The sequence below is a fragment of the Mangifera indica genome, chromosome 12, assembly GCF_011075055.1.
Source record: "Mangifera indica cultivar Alphonso chromosome 12, CATAS_Mindica_2.1, whole genome shotgun sequence".
In the NCBI taxonomy this organism is placed as follows: domain Eukaryota; kingdom Viridiplantae; phylum Streptophyta; class Magnoliopsida; order Sapindales; family Anacardiaceae; genus Mangifera; species Mangifera indica.
In genome coordinates, this window is record NC_058148.1 from 10,276,508 (window position 1) to 10,296,083 (window position 19,576).

The window sequence follows — 19,576 nt, forward strand, 5'->3', positions numbered from 1 at the left end:
GCAATTTTCTCTTTCCCAATCGGGATAATTTCGTTATTGTAAATATTCTCTTTTAATACAATTAAAACATGAATAAATCCTTCATAATCATGCTTGAATTAGGGATCCCTCGATCATCCTAACTTTGATTCTGGCTTCCTCTATCAAGTCCTATAGATATGAAGGGCCATTAGGCCCATTACGGAGGCAGGAAAGGAAGTTCTAAGACTAATATATACACACATATAAACATCTACATTACTTTGTGTATTTATTCTCTACAAAATGTAAATTGTATACGTCAGTTGGCTGTTACACCATGAATATATATATTCTGATCATCAAATCGAATCATGTTAAAAACCTTGTTTTTCCATCTCTTTATTTTTTTATTTCATTAATATCTTTTCATAACACACATTGAGTTTTTATCAGATCTCATTCTTATTATTATAATTTAATTTATACATAATTCTGAATTACGTACATCAATTGGTAATAAAAAATTTCATTAATAATATTAATGTTATTAGATACCTTCTTTAATAATTTAAAAGTGAGAGTTTGAAAGATGTATTGTTTTTCGATATGTATATTTTTTGTATTTTTGTCAAAGAAGTGCAACCACCATGAAAACCAAATATAAAAAAAGTCATAATCACTTGTAAATTTGCTCTTTGTTTTCCCCTTTTACCTTAAAGCAATGCACGATATTACTAGACATCTCACATCAAACTCTGAATTTCGCACACTAAACACTTTTGGGAAGTGGAGTATTTACATGTCACATGATAAAAAGGGCAGGACCATATTGGTAGGTGGTATTGATCCCTTTTATTAGCAATACCGATGACTTGCGTTGCATCTTGCCGTTTGATTAGGTAGTGATGTATCATTTTCTCTTGTTAGGTCATGATCATGGCCAACATTTTAAAATTGTCAATAGATTTCTGTAATGGGGCTTTATAAGCAGAAATATAAGCAATGAAAATCCACTAGCTTGAAAGTTTGTATCCTACTTTATTGTTTCTGCCATGATTTTCATTTCAATGACAATGACGGTAATCTAATTCTGGAATTCCACCTTGTAATCATAAGAATATTTAAAGCAAAGAAAGGGCACCCAAGCAAGAGAATGAGTTTGAAATAAGACTCTTGATTGTGGGCTACCTTATTTTTTGCATTTTTGTTGTGTTTGCCTGCATAAGCAGTTAGAAGTCATAGAAGTTTCCTCTTTATCTTCGTATTTCTTTCACGTTTTGCATTTGAATTCTCTACTTAGACAAGATCTTATTGCCATTATTGATTCTAGTGAACTGTCAGCCACATGGGTTGCGAACCCTGGACAGTGTAATCGAGTGGTAGTTTTTTTGGTTGGCAGAAACTGATATTATGGCTTAATGAAGATGATAATTGCTTTATGCCTTCCCAAAGCTAAAGCTTAAGCTTTCGGTGGGATTATAGCAGGAATAATTCAGGGTGCTAAACAGTCATGTATGGCTAATTCCCTAATCCTAACAATAATTAGGCAGTTTAATGGAAATGCCTAAAAACATTGGCATTTGCCAAATTTCCGCATTAATGAAATTATAACTAGCAATATCATTTTGTAACTTTTTTTTTTATATATAGAAGTTTCTTTTTTATCATTTAAATTATTTGTCAGAACCATCCTAAGTTTTTTTAGCAATGTCACAGAAGAAATTATCTATAATTCCAGGCGTTATTTTTGTCAATTCAGTGTTCCTATCGTATTCAATGGGATGACGGGATTTCCTCCTTTCACAATTTCAAATCAAACTTTTTGAATGAAATTGGACCTACTAAAATGACTGAAAAATGACCCATTTTCCGGGCCAGAAGTCACCCTCCACCTATGAATCCATTTTATCATTATAATGCCAGTCTAGCAGCTCTCTGTATTTTCCGATGACAATTTCCTGTCAAATGTAGAAGACAAAACCCAACTTTGTCTTCAAATGGATGGACCCCGTCTTTTTGCTACGTAATCTCCATCATGTATTTGCCATCAACTTATCGTCCCTTTTACACTTTCACCAACATTGCCCCACATGTGTCTCAATTTAATCACAATTCTATTTCTATCCACAAATTTATTTTTTATTTTTTGAAGCCGATAATTTCATACTTTGTTGAAAAAGTCCAAACAAACATTTGACTGTTCAAATCAACCCCTTGAAATTAACCGGATAATTAAAATTAAGTCAAAACAAAAGTCTAAGAAAGTTGGCTTGACTAATCCCTCCCTGCCCTTGTCTGTCTCCACGCCATCAGAAACTTGTACCAAGCAATAATTTTGTATCCTCAAAACGAACCAGATTCCTCCACGTCATCAATTATTCATTAATTCCCTAATTACCCTTAAATTACTTTACCCTGGGAATTTTCCACAGGATCCCCCCTATTTCGGGCTGCTGCTCTATATAAAGCTTATTTCTCCCCCACACAAATCCTCACCGGTTCCTTCTGGTTGCTCAAATCCTCGTTTTCGTTGTTTTCTGAGTTTTTGTTTACGTCTTTTGCACTGGCTAACTCTCAGGAAGTAGCTCTGGCAGATTCCAACCAACAGGTGGTTCTTGCGCTCTATGATGCGTTAAGCGCACGTGACGTACAAACGGTTCACCAGATTCTAGCTCGTGACCTCGAGTGGTGGTTTCATGGCCCCCCGACTCACCAGTTTATGATGCACCTTCTGACTGGCGCTTCATCACCGTCTGATTCTTCCTTCGAATTCAAACCTCTTTCCATCACCTCCTTCGGGAACGTTGTTATTGCCGAGGGCTGTGATCACAGCCTTGAAATCTCCTGGGTTCACGCCTGGACCGTAACTGATGGGATAATCACTCAAGTGAGAGAGTATTTCAACACTTCTCTTACTGTTACTCGCCTCGGAAATTCACCGACAAAGTCGACGGTGGAGATTAATCCCGTGCATTGCCCGTCCGTTTGGGAGAGTAGCTTCTCCAACCAGGCCGGAAAATCCTTTCCGGGTCTAGTCCTTGCAATATAAATTAAGTAACTAAGGCCTTAAAAACCACTCTTTTGTGATCCAAGATAACACTGTAGAATAAATAAAGAGTGCACGTGTCGATTCCCGATTGGACAAAGAGAGATGTGAGCGACTAAGGCCCTGTGTTCGACAGAGTGGTTTGCTTACTTTGCTTTGCTTTGCTTTTTCTGTTTTCCGTATTCCGGTGTGTTTTGTTTTGTGGGTGGAACCATAATGGGTGGAGCTAAACCCATTTGGCTAGATCCGAATCCATATGTTAATTGGTGCTTTGATTGTGCAAATAAAGATGGATTTCTTTTTAAATTAGATGGTGATCAAAATCAAATTATTATAAAAGTTGAAATTTACAAGATTAATAGTTCTCTTTTGGTAAATATCACGTCGCTTATAGCGAATTCTGATGCCATACAAGGCATATTAGGTGGGTCGAAGTAATTCTAAATATAAATTTCAACTCACTAAAATAAAAAATTAAAAAAAAATTTAAAATATGTTAATTAAATTATTAGCACACTATTACATAAATAAAAAGAAAAACTAATTATAAATTTTATCATTGAATAAATTAAAATATTTCAAATTATAATTTTCTTAAATTTTAATAAAACAAAATTTTATAGAATTATATAAATCTAGTTTTGTTGGCTTTATATAATTTTTTCAGTTTAATAGATTTATTAAATTTGACCGAATTTTAAACTAATCAATGTTTGTACAAACCAAATCAGAATGTGAACTAGTTTATCAGTTTGATTTTAAATACACTGAAGATAAATAAAGGATGTTTGATATAATATTTTGTGCATTAATTATAATATGAGCAAATTCAATGTTCAATTTAAACATGGCACGTATCTTACTCAACTTGCTTTTGAAAAATAAAATGGTTGGCTGGAGAATCAAAATCGACTTGTAATTCGAATATGCTTATCTATGTTAATGTTATTCCAATTATAAAACCAACATGCAACATTCTAATAACCGACTTGAAAACAGAGACTCCGGGGTCAAAGAAGAATAATCCAAGAAAATATCCATCCACTTTCCGGGTAAAAGGGGATTCAATAAGTTGATAGTTCAACATCTTTTTCTTCTTGTTAAATCAACTTTAATAAGTCCATTCATATATTTATGTCGTCAGCTTGCTTCCTGAACACTGCAATGGTAGAAATTTTGCAGAATTTGGAATTATAATCGCTTTGACAATGATTTTGAACACGATGGCATCCTTATCATGACATAAGATTCCAACAATGATAAGCTTTCACACTTACAGAACTGTTAGGATTATAATTAATTAAACTAATTTTTTGGGAAGATAGAGCTTATCTTTGATTTTTAATTGATCACTTGTTATTCAAGATCAAACAATATTACTTGAATAGCTAGTATGCTTTCTTTTTCACTTTTGAATTTGTTTAGATTTTCTCTTACCTTTTCTCCCAATTTCATAATTTCAGATGAGATTAGCACTAACAAGAAAGACACTGAATGATTATGGATTTTCTTTAAACAAAAATCCTTTACCTGAAGTTTGCGTCTACAGGCTTCCCAGCGCCATAACACAGCATTAAAACTATTTCCTCTGTCAATTAACTTCACACTGCAAGAAAAGAATTCCTGCTTTCAAGTTTCAGTCTTCTCCAAAGAGACTAATTTAATGGACAAGAACAGTTAATAAAAAAACTAGCAAGGCTCTGATAACATCAGATAAAGAAAAAGTTTGGAAAGTAAGCTAAAAATCTTATTGAAGCATAACAAGAATACATCAAATGTTTGAATTTACAGATTCAATATATTGCATGAAATCCTAACAAAGTAAAATACTCTTTTATTTGACACCTTACTATCAACTTGGTCTAACCCAAAAATAATAATAATAAAATTATGTATACAAACAACGTGTATAACTTTGTGTACAGATAATAACATGTCATTATATAATTGAGTGTTATTTTATCTCTAATTTATAACCATCAAATCACATGATGACATGTTATTATTTGTATACGTAGCACTACTCAAACAATAAAAACAAAAAATTGACTTAATAAACAATACACAATGACAGCATGTAATTTACACCAATTTGTAAGATCATGCCCATGTAATTGCAAGTTAAAACACTCTTGTATCCCGCACTGAACTCTTGTTTGATAATGGTTATAAAAGGTACCATTTGTTAGGATAATGGTAATTTCCTCTACTGCTAATCCAAAAATCCCCCAACCTCACTTTTCGAACTTGCTTAAAACTTGAGTCTCGAATTTAGAGTTCCTATCTAACCCTACAGTCTTTTAAAAAACAAGAAAAAATGGACTTTGGCTATGTAGATGCTCATAAAGGGACTCCAACTCCGAATATTGTGGGAGTAAACTGCAGGCCTAAATGCTCAACTAACCCTTCACGGATGTTAATAATAAAAAATCTCTACTGGTTGGAAAATATCACATATGGATCTTGCACATAACCTCATTCTTGTTTCATTACATGATAAAAGAACATGTAAGCAGATAGACATCACATTCAATGGGTACCTAAAATTATAATCTAAAACTCTGCCTATTCATTGAATCATTTTCTTCATCCCTTTAACATTACATTATTGATTTCACAAGGAATGTTAATGTAATATCCATGTATGCATACACTTTATGTTCACCAAAATTATAAAGAGTTATATTTGACAACTCACAGTCTGGTCTCAGCAGGGATAAATATAGATATTGCAACTTTCCCAGAATCATTGGAAGTGTAATTTTTGAATTGGAAAGACAATTAAAACAAAAATTATCACCTCACTGGTTCTTGATTTCATCTATACTACTCTCTCCTGTAATGTTGCATCCCAGTGCAACAGGACTAGGAGATTCCTGTGCTCTGTAAGTGGTTTTGCTCTTCCGAGTTTGTATTCTCAAAAAGCGTGCAAGATCAACCCATTGCTACAGCATTTAGAGAAAGAAAACTCAAGTTAGTGATAAATAGGAGAATAAGGAAAATACAACTGCAATACTGGTGCCATCAGCGGTGATTTTGAGAGTTCACGAGAAAGAAAAATCAAGAATTAATGATACTGCAATTCCAAGTTTATTCATGCCAGGATCGACACTTAAATCGTAAATCACAACCAACCTAGATACCAGCTATAGAAATTAGAAATAAATAAACAAACCTATGCACTTTAAAACGTTTGAACAACTATTAAGGATCCTGTCAGAGATTTTTAAATTCTATCACCAACAACCTTTTAGACAGTAAAGAAACCCCCACAGAGGAGTCTTTTCACTCATCTTTTAAAATATGAGATAATGACAAAATTCAGGATCTCTCAATGTCCACAATAATTACACACAATTTCACTTGAATAACAGCATACAGATATCTGTCTTGCAGCCTTTATCCTGTGACAGTAAAACATATCATAATGACCTAGGCCTCACAATTACAAATAATTTCCATCAGGGATGGATGCATAATTATATAGCATGGTTCCAGGATGCAATGATACAATCACAGAGACTGAATATGGTCCTCGAGAAAAATAATGACAGGATTAAAAAGGAAAATAAACTAGAAAGAAGGAAACAAATTTCCAACCTGAGTTGCCCAATAGCTGTTAATTGTCTGAACAATAAATGATACCATATTTACAAATAATGTGTGAGAAGAAAATTCCTCAGAAATTCGATGCTCCACTATTCCAGCAATTATCTGCATTAATATATTTATCAACTATATGTAATTATATCGCACAATATTTTTTTGCTAAAATATCATTGGTGAAGCTGAAAAAAGGTTAATGCAGAAAGTAATATCCTTACCTGATAACGTAGATTTGCAGATGTTCCAAGAAAACAGCTATAAATAACAGCAGTTTTAAAAATTGGAGACCTTTTGTTTTGTTGATTAGTAGCCAATGATGGATTTATGAATTTGCGTATTAGATACAATATTTTTGAGGTAGCAACAGCCCCAATACTGGAAATAAATCCCACACCTGCCAGTTTCAAACCACCAACAAGCACTGATGCAACTCTATGACTGACATTCCAGTCCTTACCAGCAAGATTCTTTTGAAATGCATTATCTGGAATGAACCCAAGAAGACCTTTTAAAGAATCCACATTGTCTGGCACATTAATCTCATCAGCATATGAAAGGAATGAGAAAGTTGGGGCAGGAAGCCAGACAGTGAAAAAGTCAACCACTATTCCCCTAAGAGTATCCGTGATAACATAGTCAAGCTCTTCAAAAAAATTCTCTTTACGTCTCTCATATTGAGCCAAAAGGGTGGTGGTTATCGAAATGGCTTCTTCTACTGCTAATCTATGCAAGAATTTGGGATCGGCTAACAATCTTTCTCTGAAACCCTGTATTCAAATGATTTATTGTGAAATGAGCATCTATTCAAAAATAAAATGCCATATCTAGCTATGCTATTATCTATTGGTTTTGTTTGTAGAACCAATTATTTTCTCTGATTGGAATTTCGGAAAGTAATATGAAACTGAAGAATAGGCAAGGTCACAAAACATAATAAAAAATGATGGAATTTTCTAATGCTTGAAGACCAAACAAGGATCTTTATCAGTAAGAAAATGTACCTGAAAGCGATGAGTGAGTTCTGAAAGAAGAGGATACTGTTCTAGGTCAAAGAAACTCTGAAGTACCTAAGGTGATATAATACCAAGATCTAGGCCTTTTTGGAGGTCCTGATAAGCATGACAAAATGTCCTCTTTATGAGAGAAGGAAATATATACAATCTTAAAAATAAAAAAAAACAATGATGCTTTACACAAAATAAAAGTCAACTAAAAACTAATGCTATTTCCTTGGACTATGAAGAACAGCTAACCTGGGGAAGGGCATCCCGTCTCCTTCCAGCCGCATTCATTACTCGAGCTATTTCAGCACGATCAAAACAATTTCTGCTCCATGGTCTGGCAGCACAATACCACAAAAAATCAGCGAGAGGAACTTCTCCCTCTCTTCGTATGTGTTGCCTTTCAGGATCAAGTAATATAACAACTTGATTTTTCTTTAGCATCTTCCTTGAAACTCTAGCTGATACCCCAGTCCCCCTTGCTCCATATGCAACATGACTTGCCCAGTCACCACTACTAGCATACCATTGGTACCTCCATCCATCTCTGTTTGCAAAATTATTTGAGACATATTATACTCCTCAACTACTCTAGCTTGTGCAGATAGATATGAGCTCGGGCCAAATGGAACCAACTGATTTGAAAAGTTCACATTGACCGATGATCTATGCAAGATAGAAGTAAAACCGGAACCAGCAGGAGGCACATATACTTTGTGCTCCGCCTTCGAAAGCCCTCGAATTCCTTCTGCTTGAACAGTCCTTAGAACCTACAATATTTGAAAGATTAAAAAGTATTCCAAGAGGCAAGAACAGTAACTAACGCAAAATCAATAAATATACTAGTTACTAGATTCCCTACTGCTATCGACCAGTTAACAATATATGTAACTTAACTATTTTGTACACAAGTATTAACTGAAGCATTGGTCAAGTAATGTTGCTGGACCGCAAAGTACCTTGAGTGGAGTACCACAGGCAACAAGATGAACCCCATTATCACGACAGAAATTTAACAGAGGCTCATACTCTTGCCAACGTTGAGGTGGCCGATGCGACACATGAGACTTTAACGTTTCTCCATCTATCCTGCCATAGAATACAGGTCTCAATATAAGCCACAATAAACATTGTTTGAAAAAAAAAAATATGATAACGTCTTAATACAACCTCTTGTCTATGTATTGATTGAGTTGGTCTTGCAAGTCACAGGGAAACATATCAAGAGCCAAAGAAATCTTTCGCTCACTCTCAAGGCAGCGTTTTCGCAAATTCTTGACAATCTCAAGCTCCAGTTCTCTATCGTCTTTTACAGGAACCTGCTCGGCTTCGCCTAAATACACAATTTTCGCGTTCATCAACTTCTCCCACACACTCTTCTTGTCCTTGCCCACGGCCAACGGCTCTCCGATAGCCGTCGCGTCGTATATTCTCGCAGTGACAACCTCCTCAGGCGCAACCATTGGACGATTCCTTGGCGCGATAGTCGCAGGTTTGGTATCATCTCCAGCCGCCGTGGCGGCTGCAGCTGACTGGAGGAGAATAGATGCCCCGACGGCAACGAAAGGAGAGAGCAGCGCTTGGCGGCGGGAGATTGAGTTGGATTCCGGAACATTCTGGTTCTGTTTCTGGTGGTGGTGATAAGAAGCAAGGGAAATAGAGGTGACGTGGTGATGTGGTTTGGTAGAGACAAGACCAACTTGACGTCGTAAAACTGAAGTACACTGGTGGTGCAGAAGGGGTTTAGTTGCAAAAGTAGGGCTGTGGGTGTGCGTGTGGGCCTGCATTCTGAGACTGCTACGAGTTGGCGCAAAGCCAAGTCATTGAGTATACCGAACCAATAGCGTCAGGTTGTCAACCGGTGGCGAAATTTTGGCCTCATAGACTCTGCCGATTCTGTGGTCTCTATTTGTAACCTATTCAAGATCCACTTTCTATAATACAATTATCTCAATGGCTTTGGTGGAGGTTATTTCTGAAAGTTGTAATTTAAATAAAGAACAAACGGCCATTCCCACCCAAGGTTTGCCATAGTCTCAAATACCCACTATTTAACTATGAAAACACCAAAAGTGCACCCACCAGTTGGTAACTTTAACATTTTCCGTCAGAGAATGATTAAAATGATTGTTTTACCTTTTTCAATTGAAATGACAGAAATGTCTTGCATGCCAAAAGACTATATTACCTTTTTCATTAAAATGACCTAAAAACCCTTAAATAAAAGGACCAAAATGACCTCTTAATTAAATAACCAATTTTTCATATTTCAAAATTTAACCAGCAACTTCTATGCCCTGATAACAATGCAACATTTGGGCTTGAATTACAGATTTTCGCTTGGAACTACCATGGATTTTGATGGAATGAAATGCAAAGAGTTGTGTAATGCAAAGGACAATACTGGATTGCTTGGAAACCTGGAAATGCAAAGAGTTGTGTGTCTTGGGATGCATGCAATTACAGACAATTTGAACAATACTGGACTGCTTGGAAACCTAAAAATGCAAAGAGTTGTGTTTTGGGATGCATGCAATTACAGACAATTTAGATTCATAAATCAACACTCTCAAACACATAATACTTCAGTGAGCACTAATCTGGAAAATAGATCTGCATAAAACATTTCACTGAACTATCCAACAAATTTACATGCACAGAACATTTCACTGAGTTATCCAAAAAATTTATATTCACAGAATATTTCACTAAGCTATACAAAACATTTACATGCACAGAATATTGAACTGAGTAATAATCCAAAAAATTTACATCTGTGACTGTGGCTACTGTGAGGAAGAAGATGAAGCAAACTGACTTTTAGCTGACTGACTTTCCATGGCTGGGATTGTTCTCTGATACAAGGGAAAAAAATGATTAGGTTTAATAAAACAGTAGCAAACAGAATATTAACATATAAACAGAAGCAATACCTTTTTTTTGGGTCTTCCTGCATTGTTTGGATTGTGTTGGCAGGACCTTTTGTTGTGCCCCAACTCATGGCAGTGACTACACCTAAGTGTAGACATAAGTTTTCTCTTTCTTTCTTCAGTGGGGTCTTTCCTCCTAGCCTTTTTGGGTCTGCCAGCTTTGCCATGCCTAACAGGTGGCTGCAGCTTCTCTTCACAATTCTCTGGCCAGGTTCTCTTATCTGGAATAGGATGAATAATTTCAGCATATGTTCTCATATATGCTGAAATTTGTAACTTGTCATCTACAAACTCATCAAAGGTGGGAAAATTCATGTGCAATATTGAGCAGACTGCATGTTGGCAAGGAATCACAGACATCTGTCATATCCCACAATCACAGATTCTTTTGTCCAAATTCAAGGTGTCTCTTCTGCTTGGAATACCATTCATATCAATCACCTCGAACTCTTGTAGTCCAACATATGAAATAGAGACATTTCGAGCTGTCTCAATACTTTTGTTTAACTTTTTAACAAACAGTAGGGACAGTGTAGTAACCTATTCAGTACCTGCCTTCAACCTACTATGAAGTATTTTTATTATTCTTTTTCGATATAACTCCAACAGATTGAGAATAGACAGCTCCTGATCTTCTCCAAGCCAACTATTAAATGTTTCAGATATATTATTTGTGATATGGTCAGATTTGGTTTCAGTGTCAAAGCCAAATTTAGACCATTGATCTGGCTTATTGTCAATTACCCACTTATAAGTTGTTTTATCTACTGCCTTCATTTTATTTAATGCCTCATGAAAATCCATTTTATTTGATACTCTAGAAATAGCCCAAAACAAATTTCGAAGGTGTACCTCAGGGAACGTTTTCCTGAAATTCGCATATACATGTCTTGCACAAAATCGACTCTTTGTATTAGACCATTGAGTTTGCAAGACATGTATTATTCCCTTTTGCCTATCACTCATGAAAGTGATAGACAAGACATCACCCATGAATTCTTTCAACATCCTCAGGAAATAACCGCAATAATCATTATTTTCTACTTTATAAACACAGATTGCCTATAGGAATATCCTACTGTTCGCATCAATCGCTACAACAAACAACAGGACTCCCCCAAATGCCCCTTCAGATGGCATCCATCAACCCCTATGAAACGACGACAACCCTCTAAAAAGTCTTTCTTTTGTGCAGCAAAACTTAGAAAAAAGCGATGAAAATGCGATGTCGAGGGAATTTCATCCCTAATTACCTTTAGGGCAACTTTAGATCCTGCATTGGTCATCAACACAATATGACAATATTTAAACAACCAGTTGTACGACTCCGCATGCTTCTTTGCTAACAAACAAGTGGTAATTTTCTTAGCCTTATACAATTTTCTATGATTTACCCGTAAAAAATGCTTCTGCTCCAACTGAGCAGCTAGAGGCTTAATGCTACTCCCTTGTTGTGACCTTACAAACCTGCCAAATTTATCTGCTACCCATGATGCACTAGCATCTGGGTTATCATAAACCCTTAGGCAAGTGTACGTATGCTCATACTGACGTATTTGGTAGGAATGACCATCTACCATAAGAGCTATATAGAGATGGAATGGACAGCCTTCAAATCTACACACAACTTTTATTCTTCTCTTCTCATTGTATATTTTTTTGGTAGGAAACCCATGATTAACCATGTAATCTTTGAGCACACGCCTGAAATGGTCAACACTCTCGAAAATATGTCCAACCTCAAAATAAATCTTCTTATCTGCACCTTTCTATAAAGCTTTTCCCTTCATATGCCTAGCTAATCTGCTAGCACCATCATCTTCTCCCTCATCACTTTCCCCATCACCATTGTCAGATTCATAATTAAGTCCTCGTGTCTCCTTATCATCCTCAACAGATTCATTGTTTATTTCAACTTCAGCATGACTAACATTCTCATCTTCATGCGATACATCACTCTAACGAAAGTTATCATCATGCTAGGTAAATACTTCATCCTCATCAGAACTTTCAGGCAAGCTTGTTGCTACAGGTGTTGTGAAGGTGTTGGGTGAGTTAGGTTCTGTTGGTTGGGTATTGGGTTGACTGTCTAGAGGTAGTAGAGGTAGAAGAGATCTGTTCTGTACTGGAATAAATTCAACATACATTTGAATAATTTGTTGACCTACTTTATAATACTCTTCAAAGACATACATCATGTCCTCATCACTGTCAATTATGTAATTACACTCTCCATTAGCTGATCTAGCTTTTACTTTTATCTGCTCACTAGGATAAAGTTGCACCTCCTTATTTTCTTTTGCAATATAATGTTTCACATCCTTGATGAACACAATTAAGTTATACTCTTCTGGATCAACATTTCTTATTTCAGATAATATGCCACAAGCTTCAAATTTAATAGTGAATAACTTTGTAGAACTCATCCTAATATAACAAAGAATTAGTTAAAACAATAACAATTAATTTGAGAATGAAGATGAACTGATTTTGCTTAACAATTAGAACAATGAAGGTGGTCTCCCAGCTTATGTAACAATGATGCAACTTATCCAATCACACAGAAGAATATCACAGAAGAAACATGGCATGACAATATGTAACATTAGGAGATGATCAACATATATACAATATCATAGAAGAATATCACTCATGCAGAGACACTCAAAACAACAAGCAAATGGGTAATCCATTGACAGAGAGTATGCTACATTATTGTTGATCATTGTTGCAACTTGCAACACTGTTACACAACCTTGTTACACCAGAGAGAAATAAGGTTTTACCAAACCTTTTCTTTCGCGCCAGTAGCACTACACTCTCGGGTTTCTCAGCTTATGTAACAATAATGCATCTTACCCAATCACACAACAACAATACTCCTCATACACAGAAACATAGCATGACAGTATGCAACACTAGGAGATGATCAGCATGCTACCAATATCACAAAAGAATATCACTCATGCAAAGACACTCAAAACAACAATCTAATGGGTAATCCATTGACAGAGAGTATGCTTCATTATTGTTGAATCATTGTTGCAACTTCCAAGACTGTTATACAACCTTGTTACACCAGAGAGAAATAAGATTTTAGCAAACCTTCTCTTTCGTGCCAGTAGCACTGCACTCTCGAGTTTGTCAGCGTATATAACAATGATGCATATTACCTAATGACACAACAACAACACTCCTCATACACAAAAACATGGCATAGTACTATGCAACACTAGGAGATGATCAACATGTTACCAATATTAGAGATGAATACTTAAAAACAGTATGCTACATTATGAAACAGAAACTGATCATGCCCTAACTCATACACAAAAACTGATCATGCGTTAACTTATACATAGAAACTGATACATAATACTTAAAAACAGAAACTGAATATAATACTTAAAAACAGAAACTGATCATGCCCTAACTCATACACAGAAACTGAACATATAACTCATACACAGAACTCAATACAACCGAAAATACTCATACATAAGCCCAACAAAAGCAGTTAATACTTATACACATAACTGAATGCCCACCAAAATATAACCCAACCCTAAATGATATGTTAACAGTACATATACAAAACCCCTACGTTAATTTTTTTTTTTTGCACTCAAATATACATATAATGCATAACTCTAACATTACAAAGAACATTATAGCACCCAAATACCCTAAAAAATCAAAACATTTTACAAACTTCAACTTCATAATATTCACACAGAACTGAAAACTCACGAAAATAAAAGTCATACACAGAAACTTACGTAAATAGTGCATATGCAAAACCCTCACGTTAATTTTTTTTTTTGCCTTGCCCTAAAATATACATATAATGCTAACCCTAACATAACATAGACTATAATAGTGTTTAAAATATACATATAATGCTAATCCTAACATTACATAGACTATTATAGTACTCGACAACATCGATATACAAGGTATCCGAAAGACTAAACCTCGATGACATGAAATATTTTCTGAAGGCCTCACTTGGAGCAAACTTCCTCGTCGTTGCTGTTTAACTCACCACAAAAAGCCATTACGCTTGTCGTCCAAATAGTTGGTGATCAACGAAGCCGCACCTAGCCAAACAGGTTGTATTTTCTCGTCTTTATTGGTACTAAACTACTTCATCCACCCTTGGTAACATCGAACGATGTCTTGTCGTGGTCGTCTTTGTCGTCACCGTTAAAGATTCACCGTTGATCACACTGGAGTACAATGAAACAAGGCAGCCGAAAGACTAATGCAAATGGAATGTCGAACGAAAGAATGAAGGCCAAAGGGCGTTGCCTTGGTTTTGTTCAAATTTGAATTCTGACATCAACTGAACAGGTGTTGCTCGTTCGTTTGTGAAAGAGAAAATTTTTTTTTTTCAAATTGGAGTGAAATGACACAACGACCCCTCACGTGTCGCATGTTTATTCGTTCACTTTCCCTAGAGTAATCCATTGTCATCGATTTGTGCCTCAAAAATTTCCACCGCTGATTTCAAAATAATCATACTAGATTTAATATTGACTGCAACACGTCCTTCGAGTGCATAGCATTCGACGGCTGATTCATTTTATGTGCGTTTGATTTTTTCCTGTTTTCGACAGATGTCTTTCTTGCATACTGCCACGTCAACCACAAAGATTTGAAAACCATGAATCGCCAAAAATCACCAAATAATCGTTCTGCCTGGAAAATGACAATGCCACGTGTCAACTCTCCGTGCGTTACGTGTGCACGTGTCCCTTGCAACATTAAATGTTGTAGATTTTTTTTTTTTTAAAATTGTTTATATTGATTTTAAAACGGAGAACCAGATTTACCATATTACCCTTTTTCCTAACGGAAAGTGTTAAAATAAACTACAGGTGGGTGAATTTTTGGTGTTTTCATAGTTAAACGGTGGGTATTTGAGAAAACGGCAAACCTTGAGTTGGAAATAGTCGGTTGGCCTTAAATAAAACGTTGCTTGGAATTTATGGTCATCAGTACTTTTAGACTGGCGTTGACACTTGTGAGTTCAATTGATCAATTAGATTGATAAAATCTGACCAGATAATTGAACCATAATACTATTCAGTCGATTTAACCTCATATTAATATGAATTAATAAATAAAACAAACTTTAACCATGACCTAAACTAAATTTGGCATCAGTTCCTGTCCAAGTTATAAAACAGTGATGCATAGGGAAATAAAAGCTGTTTGTATTTTTTGGTATACAACAAACATCTGCAACTCGATAGGGATTTACAAGAATATCGTCTAACACAAAGGACAAATTTCTTCTCAATCTATTATTCCAGGATCTGCAATTAATTTTGATTGACCCATTGAGGTCAAGTTCATGTAACCAATTACACTCATGCCTTCTGATTGAACAAACCGAAAAAAGCAAACTATGGAAAAAAATGCAAGGACTTAAAACGAACGGTGAACCTTGGCAGTCTCAACTCTCGAACAACAAAGACTGAAAAAATGCTCTTCATAGGAGAGAAAGCTCACTTAATGCCATGAAATGATGGCAAGACAGCAATGAGAGGATCGCCATAACCAACAGCCTCTGTAACAAAGTAAAAATCAGATAACTAGATCAGCTTCATATCCAGAGAGGCACAATTCGCCAATAATGGCTGAGACGTGCATGAATAAATTTGTTAGTGTCAAATCAAAGCCCATAGTATTACTCCATATGAAGTGGCTCAAGATATTAGGATATAAAAAGAAATGATAAATAAGAAAAAGATGATAAATGTCATACCTCCATCATTAAAGAGGAGCTTCAAGACTTCTCCAGCCACGTCTGACTGCTCCACAATTCAAGTAAGCATCATAAAATCAGACATTTATAATGAGAAGAAATAATTTAGAATTAAGAAATCAGAAAGGTAATCTCACCTTCACTGGAAGTTCAGTACCAAACTGATCCAAGTATCCTATCACTTGTCCTTCTGTAATCACATCCCCCTGGATAGTTTGTATAGTTAATTCCCAATACCATGGAAAAGCATATTGAATCATAATACATAATGCAGCCTAAAAGTCAGTAATTGGATCAGGAAATTAAGTCAGCCATAACTTTAGCCTTTGCTATGAGACTATAATAAAAGTTGTACTGTAAAGAACAATGGAGTAGACAGAAAGGACTAAGGTGAAGCAGAGACACCTCTTTACAGATGGGACGTTGCTTCTTTCCTTCACTGTTCTGTTCCTCCGGAATGAACCAACCTAGCAAAGAAAAAATTACAAAAATTAAACAGGAAAACATTGTTAAAAAAAATTAAGAAATGGGATTCACTGTCTAGGAACATGTACCGTTGGAGAAGATACTAGAACATAATCATTTGATCCAGAAGCCTCCAAGGCTGCTAATTTTGGTGACTTTCCAAAAGACACATTAGCAAAAGCACTGGCTTTTTCTTCAGAGGGTTTTGGTGGTGTCGATGGTGCAGCCACAGGAGCTGATACATCCATGGGTTTAGTTGGAATAGGTGGTGGTGTTGTAGGTGGAAGGTTTGACAAGGGAGCTTTAGTGGCTCCAACATTCCGCTTCAGATGCATTTCAAAGTCTCTAACCTATCATAAAGTAACATCAATACAAAAAAAGCTTCTGTCATAACTATTAAGGTTTTCTGTGCAGTGCCAGCGATTTTCTCTTTTTTTTTTTTTTCAGATAAAGAATGAGCAAGCCAGAAGTTCAGAATAGTACCTTCAATTTCAGCTCAGCAATCTCTGTCTTTTCACAGACCTCCAGTACCAATGCCTGGTGATGTGTAACCAATAAGTAAGCTAGTTACATTTCAGAGCAGAAGACAAAGTTGCAAGAACTGCAGATTAATATCAAGGTAGCAGCATGAAGTTCAATTTACAAAAGGAGCAATGAAATTTTCTCCTGGAAAGTGGTACAAAAAATTTAAGGCTTTCTTCTCATATGAAATGCATAACCTCAACAGATGAGCACAGTAAATCAATTTATATGAAATAACTGTAAAAGAAAATGGAAAGGAGAAGCAGAGATATACAGCTAATAAGCAACAATAAGGACTGGGAATTGGATCTGAATATAGAGCAAAAAAGCTCTCGAGGAAAAATACTCACCTCAAGTGCACTTGGGAAGGTGCGCAGGGCATTTTTCTCCTGAGAGCTTTGAGTAGCACTCTCAGATGAAACTGCCTCATCATAAGCATTACAAAGCCAAATTAATCATTGAAAATTAGATCACACATTCCATTCATAAAGAAACATGTAAAGGAATTCTCACACATGACGAATTGAGGAACATGGGGCTAAACAAGTATAGGAACCGAAATGCAAGCATAGTTTCTCAACATAACAATCATTTCCATTGCAATCAAACATGAGTTCAGTACTCCTTACAAAATAGATCCTTCATTCATAACTGGATTGCCAAATGGATGAAAAAGAACTTACTCAATTTCAATATAAAATTGTTTAAGTCAGCAGCCTTCAATCAAATTTAGATGCATCAGACACTGGCTTTTTCTTCTAAATTTGAAAAGTGAACAATTTAAAAATTAGTGACAAAAGATTAATACAACATCTTGTGTTGTATCGTGTGCAACCTAACTGCTGCCTTCACGTATGCATCAAATTAAATATACTCAGAGAATATTCAAATAAGATTTCACTGGTACAATAAAAATTCAGCACTTTATGGAATCAGAGTTTATTTATAACAATACTGATCATGAAACTACCAATAGAGGGATAACTCTATTAACATCAAGACAATAGAACAGCACAAAAACTATGAAACTCACTGTCAGACGTGGCTGCTCCAGTAGCTTCAGATGTCTTTGCACTTAATACAACTGTCTTGTATCGCTTCACCGCAGAAGCAGCAAGTTTGTGTGATTTACTCGAGAAGTGCCAGCAACTATTTTGAATAGACACCATTGCAGGTCTCTCAAGCAGCGATCTCACTTTTGAAACGGTACCTATAGAATCTAGAATCCAACAACAAGCTCAAAGAATCAGATTGCATATTAAACCTTTAATTTAGCTCAGGTTGTAAGAATACTACACATGCGATATTTCTGTCCATTCTCACATAATTAAGAACTAGCCTCCCGCGGCTGATATTATAAAAATTCGAAAACAAAACAATAAACAAACAGAATAGAGAGAAAACACGTGTCAAAAACATTTCCAGAAAAAATCACCAAAATTGAAACAAATATAATTTTGCTTCATACAATTTTCTTTCTGAAGAATCCGACTAACATGTTTCGACAGAAATAATTTCTTAGATGTTAGTCGGATTCTTTAGAAATAAAATAATGCTTCGACTACAATTTTCTTTCTAAAGAATCCGACAACTATTTTGCTTCACGTAATTTTTTTTCTAATGCTGAGATAATAGAAATTCAATCGCATAAGAAGGAGAGATTAAAAATTAAATCAAGAAAACATTTCTTGAAAAAAAAAAACCAAGAAAAATAGTAGCAGCTAGCTGAAATGACATTTCGCCTAAACAAAATTTCTAAATCCGCTCCTTCTCTAATTCACATAAACGAAGCCGATTCTCACAATTACCTCTTCAATTAGCAACAAACTACAGATACATAACAATCATAAGGTCGTGAAATGAAACGAAAACACGAAAGATCGATCTGACAAGAGGAGGAGAAAATTACAGTTGAAAGATCGGAGAATGGCGGAGGACTCCATTGAAAGAAAATGAAATGATGAGATAACAGATTTATGAAAATGAGAGTTGAAAGAGAGAGGAGTGAAGTTTTAAAAATGTTAGTTGCTACAGTAGAGCTGAGGTTTAGCTAAAGTGGTGAATAAGAGGAGATAGACTGAATAGTGTTTCTTTGTTAATTGGTTGGCCTTAAAATCTCCGTCCACCCTGCCTTTGTTTCTGCCCCGCTTGGGTCTTAATGTTTTTCTAACTGCTTGTTTCTCACGTGGGCCAGGTGGGTATGTACATCTATCTCCTTGTTTAATTACGGTAATTCCGCTATCATAATTAGGATTATGTTTCCTAATTCTTA

At 35.6% G+C, this 19,576-nt stretch overlaps 1 protein-coding gene and 2 pseudogenes across 1 annotated transcript; 1 reads left to right on the forward strand and 2 right to left on the reverse strand.

The window, feature by feature from the left end:
• The first annotated feature begins 2,417 nt into the window (after positions 1-2,417).
• LOC123192888 (senescence associated gene 20) lies at positions 2,418-3,313 on the forward strand. The gene has a single exon (XM_044605588.1). The coding sequence runs from the start codon at positions 2,681-2,683 to the stop codon at positions 3,008-3,010; it is 330 nt and encodes a 109-aa protein (XP_044461523.1). The 5' UTR covers positions 2,418-2,680; the 3' UTR covers positions 3,011-3,313.
• Positions 3,314-4,172: 859 nt separating this feature from the next.
• Positions 4,173-9,551, reverse strand: LOC123192892 (annotated as a pseudogene).
• A 6,271-nt stretch (positions 9,552-15,822) lies between these two features.
• On the reverse strand, positions 15,823-19,434 carry LOC123192897 (annotated as a pseudogene).
• Positions 19,435-19,576: the final 142 nt, after the last annotated feature.